We start from the raw sequence: 17,313 nt of genomic DNA, 5'->3' as shown, positions 1-17,313 counted from the left end.
TTTTTTGGTTGCAGCCGTCATTGTTGTTTGGCAGGCCCGGGCTGGATTCGAACCCACCACCTTAGGTGTATGTGGCTGGCGCCTTAGCCACTTGAGCCACATGCACCGAGCCATCACACCAGGGTTTGAACACAGATTATTCTGATTCCAAAACCAAGAAGTCTCCTTGCCCCCTAAAACACAAAGCTAGAAGGAAGACCTCAGCGATATACATTCTAGCTCACCTCCTCTACTAGAGTTTAAGAGGTCATCACGTCATTCCCAGTCCTGGTGGGAGACAGCAGCTCCCATTGCAGTACTTTGAAGCACACTGCCATGGGTGTCAGTGGGTGGTGACTGGCTGTCACAAGCACAGAGACGTGACTTTGGCAGCAGGCTGCTGACTGAGGAGGACACCCACGGGTGCTCCTTCCTGCTGGGATGCCTTCATGCAACCTGTGCCTTTCATCTCAAATCATTCTTGGAGCTTCTGAGTTCAACCTGGCACCACCGCTGGGTTGGTATCTCCCTGCTTGCCAGTTATGTTGGAAATTTGCATGTTATACACATCATCAAAGGGCTGCATGTCTGCTTACTTACAGACATGATTTCACTTAGAATAGGTTCAACATAAAAACATTGCTGTTAAAACAACAATGTGGGAGTGGTGGCTCATGCCTGTAATCCTAGAATTTAGGGAGGCCGAGGCGAGTTCATGTGACACTAGGAGTTTGAGACGAGCCTAGAGAGAGTGAGAGGGTTTTTTTGTCTGTACAATATAAATAAATAAATAAATAACGGCATTTTCCATTTGCATAGCATGTTATAGTTTGTAATCACTAATAAAATCATTAATGGTGTGGGCTTTGAAATCCAGCAGGTGTGGTGAGAATTGGTTTTGCTGTAGGCTGGATTATGAATTTAGCAAACTATATACCCTCTTGGAGCCTCAGTTTGCTTGTCACCAACAGAGGGCTATCTGAGTCCCCACCTCACAGGGAGTTGTGAGGATTAAATGAAGTAATCCTGCAAAGGGATCAGCACAGCCCTTGATAAACTGAAGGTGCTTTGTGCGCCACTTGCTTCTCCAGGTGGTCCCCTCATGGCTTCTAAGACCTACCCCTATCCCCAAAACACACAAGGACCACATAGGTGAAAAAACAAAATCTTACAGAATTTGTTCTCTCACTTTATTGAGTCTTTTGGCCAGACGTGGTGGTGTACACCTGTAGCCTCACTTTATGAGGTTAATGCATAAAACTGTGAACTGATGGGAACATTCATTCCATTTTTCACTGAAACTAAGGCTCAGTGGGATTCAGTCACATACACTGGTTCATTGAGTGACTGTCCAAACTGAGGTTTGATGTCACCAAAGCTGGCTTTGTTTAAACCAGGCCACCTCCACCCCAATTAAGTAGTCATCCTCATTTGTGTGTTTACTTGAAGCCTCTTCCTTTGTTTCTCAAGATTTCCACCTGTCATTGTTATCTGTGCTTAGCACAGTGCATAGCATCTACTAGAGTGTATCACACACAGTCAATGCCTAATAAATACTTACCAAATACGTGAATCAGTCCACCTTTAAAATCACAAAGGGTGCTACATCTCTGTGCTTGCTTTCGTGGAAGCCGGGTGCAAGGCCCCATGCAAACAAGTAAATGACAAATTAACTACAGATGAGTTAACACTCTTTTAAGCTCCTACTGTGTGCCAGGCCTGGTCTTGGTGCTTCATTTATTCATTTCTTTGTCTCCCTCCTTTCTATTCTTTCCTCCAGTCCTTATTGATCAGCTACTCTGGGCCAAGCACTGTCCTAAGTATAGGTGACAGTGGTAAGATAAGGTACAATTGGCTCCTAAAGGAGCTTATATTATTTCTTCTAATCCTCATAATAATCCTCATGGGGTAGTTTTTTTTTTTTAATAGGAAGGAAATTGAGGTCCATGAGGTTAAGTAATTTACCTGGGGAGGCAGAGCTTACTTAGCCATTTGTAAGGGGAGGATTAGAATTAGTGTCTTTTTGGCTTCTGAGGTCATGTTCTTTTCTCTGCACTGAAAGATCCAAGAATCAGGCGGAAAAACTGATAATAGGCAGGGACCAAAGTAGGATGCCTTCAGGGTGAGGACAATATCAAAATTGTATTAGCTAAGTGGACTTGTATCATGCTTATCATGTAAGCACTTTATGTGCTTTATTCACTTAATTCTCACAAAACTCCATGAGGAGTTCTTGATACTGTCACCACCTTGCAGATGAAGAAACTGAGGCTAAAGCAGGTTGAGTCACTTGCTCAAGGTCATACAGTGAGAAGTCAGCCTTGAACCTAGGATTTTGACTTCACAATCCATACTCTTAACTACTATATGACTACATTGTCATTTAAAGAAGGAAGGGAGGGAGGGAGGGAAGGGGAGAGAAGAAAAAAGGAAAGAAGAAAGAAAGAATAAAAGAGAGAAAAAGAGGAAAGAAAGAAAAAATAAAAAGAGAAAGAAAGAAAGAAAAAAAGGAAAGGAAAGGAAAGAGAAAAAACGGGCTGCTATGATAAACCAGTACCTGGGAGTTATAGTGGTTCCAAGTACCTAAAACTTACTCAGGACTGGGCACTATGCTAAGTGCTTTCCAAGCATTTGTTCACTTAAATCTCATATGATTGAGATGAAATAGGCTGATTATTATCTACATTACACATTAGGGGTGCTGAGGTTTAGAGAAGTCATTGAACTAGTAAGTAATAAGGCTGGAATTAAATGATTCACTTGTCACTAATCCCACCTGCTTACTTGCTTACTTTTCTTTTTCCTAGATGACTCTCAGGAAATGGTTCAAAAGAAAGAAAAAAAAAACAGATGTGCTGCAAGTTGTTCGTTAAAATCTTATTGACAATAGGAACACTAGCCCAATAGAACTTTGGCATCTTTTGAACAATGATGAATGTGAAGACCATAGCAACATAAGGAAAATCCCCATAATATTAGAAAGTTAAGAGGAAAAGGAATAGAAATTGTGTGTCTGCTGGGGTTAGAGTTCACTTACGTGCACATCAGAACATGAGACTACAGAGCAACACAGAAAAAGGAAAAAATTCCCAGGTTAGAAGGGTAAGGTTGTGGGCAAATTTGTTTCTCTTTTCAACATTTTGATATTTTATTTATTTTTATCTATTTTTGAGATGGGGTCTTTCTTTATTGCCCAGGTTGGAGTTCAGTGGCTATTAACAGGTATAATCATAGCACACTGCAGCCTTGAACTTCTGGGTTCATGTGATTAATCCTCTTGTCTCAGCCTCCTGAGTAGCTGAGATTACAGGTACATGCTGCCATACCCTGATCTACACTTTTAAGTGTAATTTCTACAGTGGATTAAGATAGGAAAGAAAAAAGCATTTGCCTAAGAAAAGGATGTTTTGGTGATTTATCTCAAAAGTTCAGGCTGAGTTGGACTCTGTTCTGGTTCTGTAGCCAGGAGTGCCTGGCTCCTGAGGTTTCAGGAAAATCCACAACCCCTAACTGAGTAGAGAGGTTTAAAAATAAAATAACTTAGAAGCAGCAATAAGGTAACAAATAATATTGGATGCTGGTGCTATGCAGAGTGAGTGGCCTTGGCTCCAATAATTATTCTCAGATTTTTTATGTTTTAATAATATTGTAATAATAGAAATAGAAACAAAGAAAAAGCCTGCTGACATTAGGTAGTAGCAGGTATGCTTCCCCAAAAGTTGAAGGGTTATGCAATAATGTACATTAACACTAATGTTCCCGGGAATATTTTCAGAGCAAAGATCTGGTTTTACATTGAATTTATCTTCAACAGGAGGTGGCACTGAACACCTTAGGTTTAATTTGTTTTGGTCTCTGGAGACTATTGGTGAGTTCATGATCTGTGAACTAATGGCATTGATGCATCCTCAGAAGATTTCTCATTTTTTTCCTTGTCTATTATAAATAATGACCCCTTAATTAATTTCTCTGCCCACTTAAGAATTTTATAAGTTGCAGTTTCTTGATGTGAGATAGGGCAGCAACATTGTTGGGTACCTATTACATTTGCTATTATATCAGACATAGCTCAGTGCTCACAGTGAGACTTCAATGCATATATATGTATGAGTATTGTAGTGTACATTAATGGTTAGGATCAATTAGATTCAAATCGTGGCTCAGCCGCTTATGGGCTGTGTAATCTTGGGCAAGTCATAGCTATGATGGGAATGTTGATGAATATGATGGTGCTTGCACTGGGGCGCCGAGTTCTGAAAGGATGTTATTTTTTAGTGGCACCGACGGTTCACCCTTATCATGCTGTAATTTGAGACTCTAGTTGATGAGGAAGAGACCGGGAGATGCTGATAACACAGATTGGGTGGGGAGTAAACACAGTTAACCAGAAAGAGGTTTTTTTTCTCATCCAGACCTTTTTTTTTTTTTCCTCACTGCATCCAGTTCAGGCCTCAAAGACTTAGACTATGGGGGTGGGGAGAGAACCATTAATTCCTGGTTTGCCTTGGACAATCCTGGTTTACCCTGTGATCTGGCAAAACTGTTAATGTTTCTTTTCTCTCTCCTTCCTTCCTTTCTCTTTTCTTTTTTTCTTTTTCTTTTTTTTTTTTTTTTTGAGACAGAGTCTCACTCTATTGATATGGGTAGAGTTCTGTGGCATCATAGCTCACAGCAACCTGGGTTCAAGGAATCTGCATGCCTCAGCCTCCTGAGTAGCTGGAATTACAGGAGTTCACCATAATACCCAGCTAGTTTTTTTTCTTTTCTTCTCTTTTAGTAGAGGCAGGATCTTTTTCTTGCTCAGGCTGGTCTTGAGCTCCTGAGCTCAGACAATCCACCTGCCTCAGCCTCCCAAAGTACTAGGATTACAGGCATCAGCCACCACCCCCAATCATAATGTTACTTTTCAATCTCAGACATGTCCAGGTTAGGATGATAAGTATGATAGGATATAGTCCGCCACTCCATGGCCTCCTGCTTTCATTGTCTCCCTGCAAAGATATGCTTAGCAGTGCCCAGTGGAGCTGCCCACAGAACTGTTTTATTTATGCCCTACTCTACTCAAAAACCTTTAGAGGTTCTCAAAAACCCACTGAGTGAAATCTGGACTCCTTAACCCAGCACTCAGTACAGATGCAAGGCTTGTGTGTGTGCATGTCTAATAGCATCTTAAGAGGGCTAGTCAAACAGGATACTCTCAGTAAACATGCATTAAATTGACCCCTGAATGAATGTGTGTAGTCATGCTCAGACTGCTTGTCAATTCCTTTTTTTAATAAAAAAATGTAGGGCAGGATCTCTATGTTGCTCCATATGGCCTCAAACTCCTGGGCACAAGTGATGCTTCCACTTCAGCCTCCTGAGTGGCTGGGACTACAGGTGTGTGCCACTGTGGCTGGCTTTTGCTTGTCAGTTTCTTGAATGTATCTTTCTTCTGCCTGCTTCAGGAACTTTGTACCTGCTAATTCCTTCTGCAAAGGACACTCTTCATCTTTATCTCGTTCACGCCTTCTCATTCTCCCCATCAGTTTAATGTTTCTTCCACTGGAAACTTTCTAACCCTCCTAGATTAGATCCAACCTCCCTTTTTTAATCCTCTGCTATAATGCTTTTGGTAATTATAATAGTATCTGTATGATTATTCATAGCTGACTCCTATACTAACTTTCCATGAAGATGGAGACCATGTCTGTCTTGTTGAGGCTGCACCCCTACTGTGCAGACTCATGGTACCCTGTAAATAGCTAACAAAGGAAGAGTGGGCTGAGTGAATATAAGTCCCCTAGCAGGCTACTCTTTCTAAGTCAATTCAGTTCATGTTGCCCATTTAAAGCCTTCCAGTAGCTTCACAGTGCACTTGGAATACATGTGATGTTCTTAGTTTGTATGGCCAGCAAGTCCCTACACACTCTGGACCCTTCCACCTTTCTGACTCATTTCCTACTGGGCTCCTAACCCCTTTACCACACTGGTCTCTGGCTTCTCCTCACACACCCAAGCCCACTCCTGCTTCACACCTTTGCACTCCAACATCACCTCTTCAGAGAGGCCTCTAGTGTCTAACACAGGACCCTTGTCCCCCTTTATCACATTCTGTAGCTTTATTTCCTTCACATCACTCATTGCTCTCTGAAGTCATCTTCCTGATTTGTCTTTGCCTGTCTCCACTGCAGAACATAAGCTCCCTGAGAGCAGGGACCTTGTCTGCCAGGTTCATCACTAGCTCCTCAGGGTCTGGCAAACAGTAGGTGCTAAATCAGTAACTGGCCAGTGAGGGAAGAAATCAAAGCAGAGGCAGGGTGTCTGCCCCTGCGGAGGCAGCACATGGCCCCTTCCTGGAACCCAGCGGCCCCTGGGGCAGGGCCTATGGTGTTGCCATGGCAACCCACTGACCTGCATCCCCCCAGAGAGACCATAGCTGCCAGTTTCCTGGGCCCACCCTTTCCACACACTCCTGTGTGTGACCACTGTCAGGGAGGCCAGGGGAGAGAGGAAAAGGGGCTGAGAGAATGATCAAGAGGAAAGCACACCCTGGTGCCAGGGCTGACAGGAGCAGGCCTCGGCTACACGGTTCCACAGGTAATGACCAGGGCCGGGAGGAGGAATTGGAATCCACCTGGTACCCCAAGAGGGACTTGGGGCCAGCCCTCTCTTGGCGGCTGAAGTGTGGTGTGTCACTCTTATGTAGTGTTTCTAAAGCTGCAAGTCCCTAAAATAGGCCCCAGCACAATGCCTTGAAAGACTGTTGATACGGAATATGAATAACACCTTCTATTAAAACCCAGTGACACTTTCTAAGTCAGGCAGCATTTCCTTCAGGTGTTGCATAAGTCAAGACCTCCCTGTTCTCATCCAGTTCCTCAGAAACAAACTCCCCCACAATCATGGCTGCTTCCCAGCTGCCTGCAGGCTTCCCGGCCTGGTGGGTGAGATCTTCACAATGTGCTCCCACTGACTCCCCCACCTATCTCCCACCAACGCAAGGGACACTGTCGGTGAACTCGTCACCTTTCCTAGAACCTATCAGGCCTTTCACAACTTTGCAACTTTGTCTTTGATGGCACCTCTCTTGTCCAAACTGCCCTCCTCCCTGCTGAGTCTAAGTAAGGGCCATATCCTTTAAGAACCACTGGAAATGCCACCCCCTCTGTGAAGCAGTGGAGCACGGAAAGCTTTCCTCTCTGTGCCCCCACAGCACCTTATTCTAGTACCAAATACAGCCTTGGCTTGCTTAGGAGGCAGGTACCTCCATGAGAACACACTAGCTTTGAAGTCAGAGATTTGACCCATCTCCACCACCCACTCTTTGGGTGATTTCATCTAGCCCCTCTGAGTCTCAATTTCCTCCTTGCAAATTGGAGTGAATAAAGTGTCTCTGCTTTGGTTGCGTGAGGAGCAGTGTCGCCACCCATTGGGCTCCTATGGCCCTGGTCTCAGTTAGCACAGGAAGGAACCAGGCGAGAGGCGGATTAGAAGTACAAGCTTGTAGAAGGCAGGCTAGCCCTTACTTTCTGGGTAGCCCCAAGCAACTGCCGCACCAGCATTTAATTGAAACGGAATGATACAGGTGAGGGGAGTAATTAACAATGACTGCGTGCTGGGCACGGGCTCCTTCTCCATAAGGAGCACCTGTGGACAAGTCACCTAAGAGTCCATCCCTCAGCTGTAAATCATCTTGCTTAGAGGTCATTTGTCTCTTGGTGTCCTCTACAGAGCAGTGATAAGGGATGTGAAGGAGAGTGACCAGCTTGGGCAGACACACAATACAGGCCAGGCACCACCATTATGCATCTGTCCCCATTACTTGTCTGGTGGATAGGACCCTGCCTTCCTCATTTTTCTATGGCCCAGAAAGCCAAGCACACCTGTATTAATTATTTCAGTTAATCTTTGGACAAATCTGGTAGGTTGGGATTTAGGAAGATTCGGGAACTATCCCAATGTTGCGTAGCTAGTAAGTGATGAGGCTGGAATTTGAAATTTGGTTGTTCTAACTCCAAATTCAACATTCTTCCAAGCTGGCCTCTATCTTTTGCTGTTTTCTCTTCCATTACTCCACATCAGCCACCAGCGCCTTCTTGCCATTCCTCAAATAGGCCGAGCATAATCCCACCTCCCTTCTCTCTGGATCTTGGAAGTCCTTGCTCCTTCACCGTACTCAGTCTCTGCTCACAGGCTGTTTCTTTGAAGGGGCCTTTCTGGTAGAGGATCTATCACTCCCTGTTCCTTTCTCCTACTTCACTTTTCTTTATCACAATCATCACGACCAGCTATGTGCCCAACACTGTTCTAGGCTCTTGAGGACAAGGTAGTGAGCAAGACAGGTTGTTAGAACTTATGATTTAAGGGTGGGCAAAATACATGATAAAAAAGGAATATGATATTTTTAGGTCTTCAGATACTGGTCCATATTGCTGTGATATATTGACATCCTGTTCAATAGCTTTTATCTGTCTCTTCTGTTTGAACTTTACATTGAAGACACTTGATAATTATATGCAAAATGGATAAATGGATGCCTGGATAATCTAAGACAGTGGTTCTCAACTTTCCTAATGCCACAATGTATTTTCATTGTTAAAAAGGGGTTGTTCCCCACAGGTTGAGAACCACTGATCTGAGAGGTCCTTGTCAACGTGCTCTGTAAACTTTCAGAATTGTGTGGCTTTTGAAATCGTCTTAATCAGCTACTCCTGCCACATCAGTGTGTATTTGTAAAGCACCACTCTGAACCTCACACTGCCTCGGGTGTGCCATAGTCCCAAGGTAGATACAGTTGTTGTTTGCTGCTACAAAGGAAATAAAGCCTCATAGAAAACCTTTTATCCCTATAACTCTGCTCAACTTCATTATGCAAACCTGAGACAGTCACTAGAAATCAGTGTTTCCAAATCTCCAAAGCGAAGAGGAACAAACATCTGCCTCTAAGGAATGTGGGTTAAACTCCTTGTTAAGTGAAAATCCACAGGCATTTTTTACTTTCTCCTTGCTGCTCGTAATACCAGATGAAGCAGGTGAAGGGACGCTTCACAGCCCAGGGGCTACACTCAGAGCCATTGGTAAATCCTGTGGGGCATTTAGCATAAGCTCATTACTTCCCAAAATGTCAGATGATGTTTCTGGATCAAAAATGAGACGATTGGGAATAGGAAGTTATCAAAGTGTGCACTGAGCTTTCCTTGTCCTATGTCTGTGCAGTCCCCAGAACACAGTGCCAATATTGCAGCATTGGACACAGTCTGCCTTGCTTTAGAATCTTTTCTTCAAGCCTAAGTTTCCATATGTATAAATAGAAATATCAAAACGTGCCTTGTAATATTTTTCTGAGGTTCAATTTAAACAACATAATGTGGAAATACCTTTCACAGTACTTGACACACAGTAGGAACTTACTATTATTTTAGAAAAAAATAATTCAGTCAACACATGTATTTATTGTGCAACAGCTATGGGGCCAGGCATTGGGTATAGGATGGTGGACAAAAATGACAGGGACCTGCACTCTTGAGCTCAGGGAGCAGTACCTGCCCTGCTTTCTAGATGGTAACTAGAGGACACAAGCCAGTTGCATTCATGTTTATATCATAGCTTCTCTTTGGCATAGCTTCTTGTCTCTGGAAGGCACAAAATAAATGTGTGTTGAATTTTGCTTTATTTGGAAAAGCATCTCTGATGTATTGTACTTTTTCATGCCTTATGTGGTGAAGAAGAAAATGTTTAGGGAATTCTCTAAATATGTGAACTTACCTACTTATTTGTTGTTCATTCTTTGACACATGTGTCACTCATGCAATATTTATTTAGGGCAGGCTACAGGAAAAACTTTTAACAGGCACCTAGGGTCAAAAGAAATGGAATAAATGGGCCTCATTCTTAAGATGTTTAAGTTCTAAGCTGAAGAGCCTACTATGTATGACAAAGGCTGACAAAGAAATATGCAAATGAATTTAGTAAAGATGATAACACATAAGTAGAGTTTTAGCAAAATCTCTAAAGCAAGGCAGACTGAGACAATGCTGCAATATTGGCTCCATGTTCCAGGGTCTGTATGGACTAGAGGAAAAGAGCTTTACTCTAGGGAAGAGCACTGTGCTTATGACCTAAGCTTGGATGCTGGTCTTTCCTCTTACATTCCAGGTGACTTTGGACAGGTCACCTAATCTCTCTGAGCCTTAATTTTCTTATATCTAAAATGTGCCTATTTATAGCACCTACCTCACAGGGTTGTAAAATGAGGGTTATGGAAGATGATGTCCACAATGCATTTGTACGATGCCTCGACCATAATAAGGGCTCAAAATATGGTAGCCTTTGTTAATATGAAATTATATAATCCATGATTTAATAGGTGGAAAAACACAGTATTTTACTTAGAATCAGGATACATGCCATTCTGGTCAAGTAATTCTTGATCTCTGCAAGGCTAAAAGCCATTGTTAAAAAATAAATTACATAGGACCCAGGCACAGTGGTTCATGCCTGTGATCCTAGCATTCTGGGAGGCCAAGGCAAGTGGACTGCTTGAGCTTAGGAGTTTAAGACCACAGCCTGAGCTAGAGTGAGTCCCCCATCTCTAAAAATAGCCGGGCGTTGTGGTGGGCACTTATAGTTCCAGCTACTTGGGAGGCTGAGGCAAGAGGATCACTTGAGCTCAAGAGTTCGAGTCTGCTGTGAGCTATGGTGCCACGGCACTCTACCAAGGATGACAAAGTGAGACTATGACTCAAAATAAAATAAAATAAAGTACATAAAGTTTACTTCTGTAGACATAAGTAGTGAGTGGCTTTCCAGTCACATGAAGCAACCTGACTTGTGGGATATGAGTTATATATGCCACTGCTAAGAGCCCCACTGGGGAAGAAGACAAAGGTCAAAGGGCACCTGTGGATCCAAGACCTGTAGCTTGTTTGACTATTTCAGAGTGTCAAATAGTCTGGAATGCAAGACCTTTGAATTCATGAGAACTCCAAGTGCCCAGAGCAATAGAAATGATGGCTCTGCCATACTTGCCTGTACTTAGACCACTGTCAGCCCTCAGAGTCTTGGATGAATGTTCACATAGACATCAGTTAACTAAACACATCCAGAAGCAGGTGAACTGAATGTCAAAAAGTAGGGGAAATTTCTTCCAAGAAAGACCTGAAACAAGTGGGATTCTTTGGTGGAGTACTTCAACCAGAAATATGGAGACATGATAGCTGTCTTTCCACATAATAGCCAGTTGCCAGCGGCAGCAAACTTATTCTGAGATGTCCCAGGGATCAGAACTGGGTAGCAGAGTGGCTATAGGCATAGGCTTTGGGTCAGACAGACCAGAGTTGGGGAAATGGCTAAGATGAATTCCATCTTTTTTTCTCCTTCTTCTGTACTCTTGCTTTCATCTCTTTCTAGTGTGGGGCTGCAGCAAGGTGCAAACACCAGGAAGGTTCTCATTTGAATTCTTGGGGGCAGATGCTGTGCTCTCTTGGCCTACCTGGTTATCAGAGCCAATTCCTTCTCAGAGCCAATGCCATGTACTCTTCAGAGAGTGTCCTCAATTCCTGGGGATTCCCATCTGCAAGAACAGGTCCTTCTAAGGACTCTGGTTTTAATACACCTAATCCTGGCTTAGACAAATGAATGAAAGGGAGCGTGTTTCCTGTGGTGTAGGCAGGAGTATGTGTGTGTCCACACACGTGTGAGAGTAACTAGGTGTGAATACCTATCTAGAAAGACCAGGGGCTGGCCCAGAATAATACACACACCTTTTGGTGGTATGAATTAGTGGAGATAGGAGCTACAAACCACAGTAGATACCATCTAAAGTCAGCTATAGCTTTTGTCAGGGAAAATGTGCCAGGACTTGAAAGAGGGGGGAAGATCTGAGTGGAGACATTCTGGGAGGATCCTGAAAAGGATTCTGGAAATTTATAATCCTATGTGCTTTTGGATACAGTGCAATGACAAACACCCACTTTGTGCATTGTAGCTTTGAAAACATTACAAGCTGTTTGTTTCTCTGTTGTGCATTTGACATCTGAAAAGAGGAGCATTTTAAAGCTTTCAATTTCTCTGCTCCTCAATATTTCCCTGGAAATACCAGATTTCCATATCCTCAAAACAAGCTGGCCCTTGTTCCTCTTCTTGGAGATTTCCCCCTACTTATTTACAATTTTGGAAGCAGCTTTTAGAAGAGCAGTTTCTTGGGATATAAGGTACAAAACAAAACAAAAACCCAACATTTCTCCTTGCTGTTGGCATCTGCTTCCCCCGTCTCTGCATAGCTCCATCCTCAGTGAGTCTTCTTTTTACAGGATGTAACCTAAGGTGCTAACTAATGATCTTTTCCTCAGCTCTTTGAATTATGAGTAGGTCCCATTACTTAATCTCTGTAAGCCTCAGTTGCTTTCTAGGAAAAAATAGAGATTAAAATCCTTGCTTCAGATAACTGGTGTGATGACTCAGTGAAATATCATATGGAAAGGGCCTGGTGTGTTCAAATAGTTATTCAATCAACACCGTTTCTCATATCAAAGAAGATGAGGAAAAACCTCACAGTTCAAAAGCACATAAACATGGTGTAGTCAGTTGTGATAACAACCCTTATGTTTTCCTAAAAATCACCACATTATATAAAATTGCACAATAAAAGCCACAGAGCTTACTGAAAAAAAAAATAAGCTTAGAGGCAAAGTACTCAAAAATTTTGCTAGTGACACCTTAAAAAAGGTAGAAACCTAAGAAAAATGATAGCACAGTTTTACATATGTGAAATGGTTAAGAGATACACAAGTACAATAAATATGGCGCTTCATCTTGGAAAAGACCTGAAGATTACTTTTGGAAGGGGATGCCAGGAGAGTTGCAGCATGTGAGTTATTATGAAGTAACAGAAGGTGAATTATCTGGACAGGTGCGACTCTTAGTATGTGGTGAACTGAAGTAGCTGGGAGATGTTTGAAGTGTGAGTGTGTGTGTGTGTTTTGTGTATTTCTGTAGGGCTCAGTTCAGCTAGGTGCAGTTTTCTGCATTCATCTAATATTTCTTATAGAAGAAATGGAGCAGAAGGAAACACAAAGTCTGTACTATGCTTGAATTGTTCCCTGATACACACTTGTGGTGGGACAAATTTCCTGTTTTCAGAGCAAGCATTATACACTTAGCTGATGTTGCTGAATGAATGACGAATGAATGAATGGTGGGTAGCGTAGAAAATGAAATAAGAATTATACTACATTGTAAAAAATATATTTGTAGCTTTTGAAATTGGATTTAAAAATCCATAGTCTTTTGGATTTTAAAAGTGCTACATGGTTACTATAGTGCTTTGGATTTCTTCTTCCTGTCTTGACTTCAAAGAGCCACTTCAGGGGCTCATGGGGCAAAGGGAGGTGGGCTACAAGTTTCCCTGCCCTCCTTCTCCTCTTCAGTCAGAACCCCAAAGGGGTTACCTGCTTTGCTTTTTGTCTTCATTTGAAGAAAGGGTTCCACTGCTAATGTACAAATTTGCCAGCTGCCAGCAGTGATTTAGTTGACAAATTTTGTTTTACAAACTTTGTACTTCTCAGGAACACATCTTTGCTAAGAAAGATAATTCTCAGTTGGTGGCTTTGGGCTAAGAATACTCCAGAATTAGCAGAATCTGGCGAAGAAATGATCAAATGAGGCTTCAAATGGCCATTTGACTCCCAAACCACTCAGCAGTGGTGTGCCCAGAGCTTCATGTAAAATCCAACTCCAGTCTGGGCGGGTGCCATATGAAAGTTGATTACCTTTAAATCTAATGCATTTATAATGTTCCTGTCTCTTTGCAGACACCCCTTAGCAATTCTGTGATTTTCTTCTTCTTCTTCTTCTTCTTTTTTTTTTCAGAGAGCTGGATTGAAAGATGTCTCAATGAAAGTGAAAACAAACGTTATTCCAGCCACACATCTCTGGGGAATGTTTCTAATGATGAAAGTAAGTACTTGAAATTCATTGTTCCACAACATCTCAGACACAGCCAATGTCTTGATGGCAGGATAGCACCCCTAGATTGCTAGGTAGGGGTAAGTTACTTGGAACAAGATGCTCTCCAGCCATTTACAACATATCCCAGGCCCTCTCTGTAATAGCCCACAATAGGCAGTGGAATTCAGCCAGGTGGACATGGAAACCAAGGCCATGGCAAAAGTGTGCTGTTTACAGATTCAGATTCATTTTATGCAGTGGACTTGCTAGCCTGTGCCCCAAAGATCCTGTTACAGTGATGCTTCAGTCTGGCAAATGTGGCTCCTGAATGGGAAAGGCCATTCTCAGGTTTGCTGTAGATACCGGTTTAAAGTAGTGGTGTCATGAGATTGTTATTTGAGAGTCACAAATGTCCTTGATACCAGAAAGCAAAAGTTTCTTTTAGATTTGGGCACTTGAGAACTGGGGTTAACTCAAAGTCATAAACTCCTGTATTTATACCATGCCCTGTGTTATGCCATCCTGGACCTGCTGGGTGCCTTTTATTCAAGAGCAGAAAACTACTTGGCATTTGCATTTGCTCCTTAAGCACTAAAAAGCAGGTGGGAGGCAGTTTATTATAAATGTTATCTCCAGCAGGATCAGAAGTATCTTTCTCCCTTGGTTGGTAAATCACATCTCTTTAGTTCAGTTTTTTTTTTAAAGCATAAGCCCAGAACCACTCATTCCATAATCCACAGGGTGTTTATAAGACACGCTAAACAGCCTCCTTCCATCGCCTCTCTGGAATTGTCATTCTGTCACCACTATTTTGTTTCATTTTATAAAATTGGGATAAATTGAACAAAGTACACAAATCTTATGTGAGCAGTTGGATAAATTTTCTGTATATTGTATCCACCTGTGTAATCACAACCGAGAAAAAATATAGAACAACATTTTTAGCCCCCCACCCAGGAGGCTTCTTCATGTTTCCTTCCTTTCAACAACCACTGTCTTGACTTTTATTACTATAAAAAGTAATGGTTTAGTCTGTTTTTAAAACTTCATATAAATGGAATTGTGGACTCTATTCTTTCATAACATAAAGTTATTAATGTAACTTTTTTTATTCAAAGTAACCTCTGTGAGATTCATCCATGTGTTGTATGTAGCAGAAGTTCTTTCTTTTTTATTGCTTTATAGTATTTCACTATATCAACATGCCGCAGTTTACACATCCATCTAAGTGTTGGTAGATATTTAAGTGGTCTCAAGTTTTCGACTATTAGGAATAAAGCATATCTGAACATTCTTTTAAAATTTTTAAATTTTATTTATTTATCTAACTATTTATTTATTTAGAGACAGAGTCTTACTCTGTTACTTAGGCTGGAGTATACTAGCATCATCACAGTTCACTGCAACCTCAAACTCCTGGGCTCAGGGTAACCTCCTGCTTCACCTTCCCCAGTAGCTAGAAGTACAGGCATGTGCCACCATGCCCAGCTAAATTTTTTTTCTATTTTTGTAGAGATGGGTTCTCAGTCTTGCTCAGGTTGTTCTTGAACTCCTAGCCTCAAGAAGTCCTCCCGCTGGGTGTAGTGGCTCATGCCTGTAATCCCAGCACTTTGGGAGATCAAGGTGAGTGGATTGCCTAAGTTCATGGGTTTGAGACTAGCCTGAGCCAGAGTGAGACCTTGCCTCTAAAAATAGCCAGGCATTGTGGTGGGTGCCTATACTGTACCAGCTACTCAGAAGGCTGAGGCAAGAGAATCACTTGAGCCTGAGAGTTTGAGGTTGCTGTGAGCTATGACGCTATGGCACTCTACTGAAGGTGACAAAGTGAGACTCTTGCCTCAAAAAAAAGTCCTCCCACCTTGGCCTCCAGAATGCTGGGATTAAAGACATGAGCCACCTTGGCTGGGCAAAAGTATTATTTATTATTATTATTATTATTATTCTTTTTATTTTTTTGAGAGAGAGAGAGTCTCACTCAGTTACCCTGTGTGGAATGCTGTGGCCATTATAGCTCATAGCAACCTTAAACTCTTGGGCTTGAGCAATCCTCTTGCCTCAGCCTCCCAAGTAGCTGGAACTACAGGCATGTACCACCAAGCCCAGATAATTTTTCTGTTTTTAGTAGAGACAGAATCTTGCACTTACTCAAGATGGTCTTAAACTCCTGAGCTCAGGCATCCTCCTGCCTTGGCCTCCCAGAGTGCTAGGATTGCAAGCATGAACCACTACACCCAGCCCAAAAGTATTATTTTATTTTGGTAAAACATACATAACACAAAATTTACCATTTTAAACATATAGTTCACTGATGTTAAATCCATTCACCTTGTCGTGCAATCAGTACTACCATCCCTTTCCAGAACTTTTTTCTTCTTTCCCAAACTGAAACTCTGTACTGATTAAACAATAACACTTTATTCTCCTTTTCCCTCAGTCTCTGGCAACTCCTATTCTACTTTCTGCCTCTATGAATTGGACTATTCTAAGTATCTCATATAAGTGGCTGGGTTATTTCACTTAGCATAATGCTTTCAAAGTTAATCCATGTTGTAGCATGAATCAGAATTTCCTTCCTTTTTAAGGCTGAACAATATTACATCGTGTGAATATGATACATTTTCTTTATTCTATCCATTAATGGACATTGGGTTGTTTCTACTTTTTGGTCATTGTGAATAATGCTGTCAATAACATGGGTATACAAATATTTGCTCAAGTCTCTGCTTTCAATTCTTTTGGCTCTATACCCAGAAGGAGAATGTCTGGATTCTCTGGTGATTCTGTGTTTAATTTTTTGAGAGATCACAAAACTGTTAGTCATAGTGGCTGCACCATTTTACATTCCCTCCAGCAGTACACAAAAGTTCCAATTTCTACACTTCCTGGCCATCACTTGCTATTTTTTGTTGCTTTGATAATAGCCATCCTCATGAGTGTCAATTGGTATCTCATTGTGGTTTTGATTTGCATTTCCTTAATGATTAGTGATGTTTAACATCTTTTCATGTGCTTTTTGACTATTTGCATATCTTCTTTGGAGACATGTCTTAACTCATTTGCCTATTTAAAAATCAGGTTGTTTTTTGTTGTTAAGTTGTAGGAGTTCTTTATGTATTCTGAGTACTAATCACTTATCCATTATATATTTTACAAATATTTCTTTCCATTCCTTGGGTTGTCTTTTTATTCTGTTGATTGTGTTCTTCAATGCACAAGATTTTTTTCATTTTGATATAGTACAGTTTGCCTATTTTTTTTTTTTTGTCGTCTGTGCCTTTGATGTCATATCCCAAGAAATTATTGTCAAATCCAATATTGTAAAGCTTTTGCCCAATATTTCCTTCTGAGACTTTCATAACGTTAGGCCTTACATTTAGGATTTTTGAGTTAGGATACGGTGTTAGG

The 17,313-nt window shown here is 41.7% G+C and overlaps 1 protein-coding gene across 2 annotated transcripts in view; it reads left to right on the top strand.

The window, feature by feature from the left end:
- The window catches only part of RFX4 (regulatory factor X4), a 163,925-nt gene that overhangs the window by 11,833 nt on the left and 134,779 nt on the right, over positions 1 to 17,313 (top strand). The window contains exons 1-2 of one of the 2 annotated variants that reach the window (XM_003783279.1): positions 6,351 to 6,558; positions 13,831 to 13,917. In XM_003783279.1, coding sequence (XP_003783327.1) covers positions 6,489 to 6,558; positions 13,831 to 13,917 — 157 coding nt within the window. In that variant the 5' untranslated portion in view covers positions 6,351 to 6,488. Of the gene's footprint in view, positions 1 to 6,350; positions 6,559 to 13,830; positions 13,918 to 17,313 lie in introns of those variants that run through there. The other variant, XM_003783278.2, reaches the window with a different exon arrangement.

The sequence above is a fragment of the Otolemur garnettii genome, unplaced genomic scaffold, assembly GCF_000181295.1.
Source record: "Otolemur garnettii isolate 467f Iridium unplaced genomic scaffold, OtoGar3 scaffold00007, whole genome shotgun sequence".
Taxonomy (NCBI): domain Eukaryota; kingdom Metazoa; phylum Chordata; class Mammalia; order Primates; family Galagidae; genus Otolemur; species Otolemur garnettii.
Note: the sequence above shows the minus strand (reverse complement) of the source record. Positions and strands in the feature narration are given on the sequence as shown.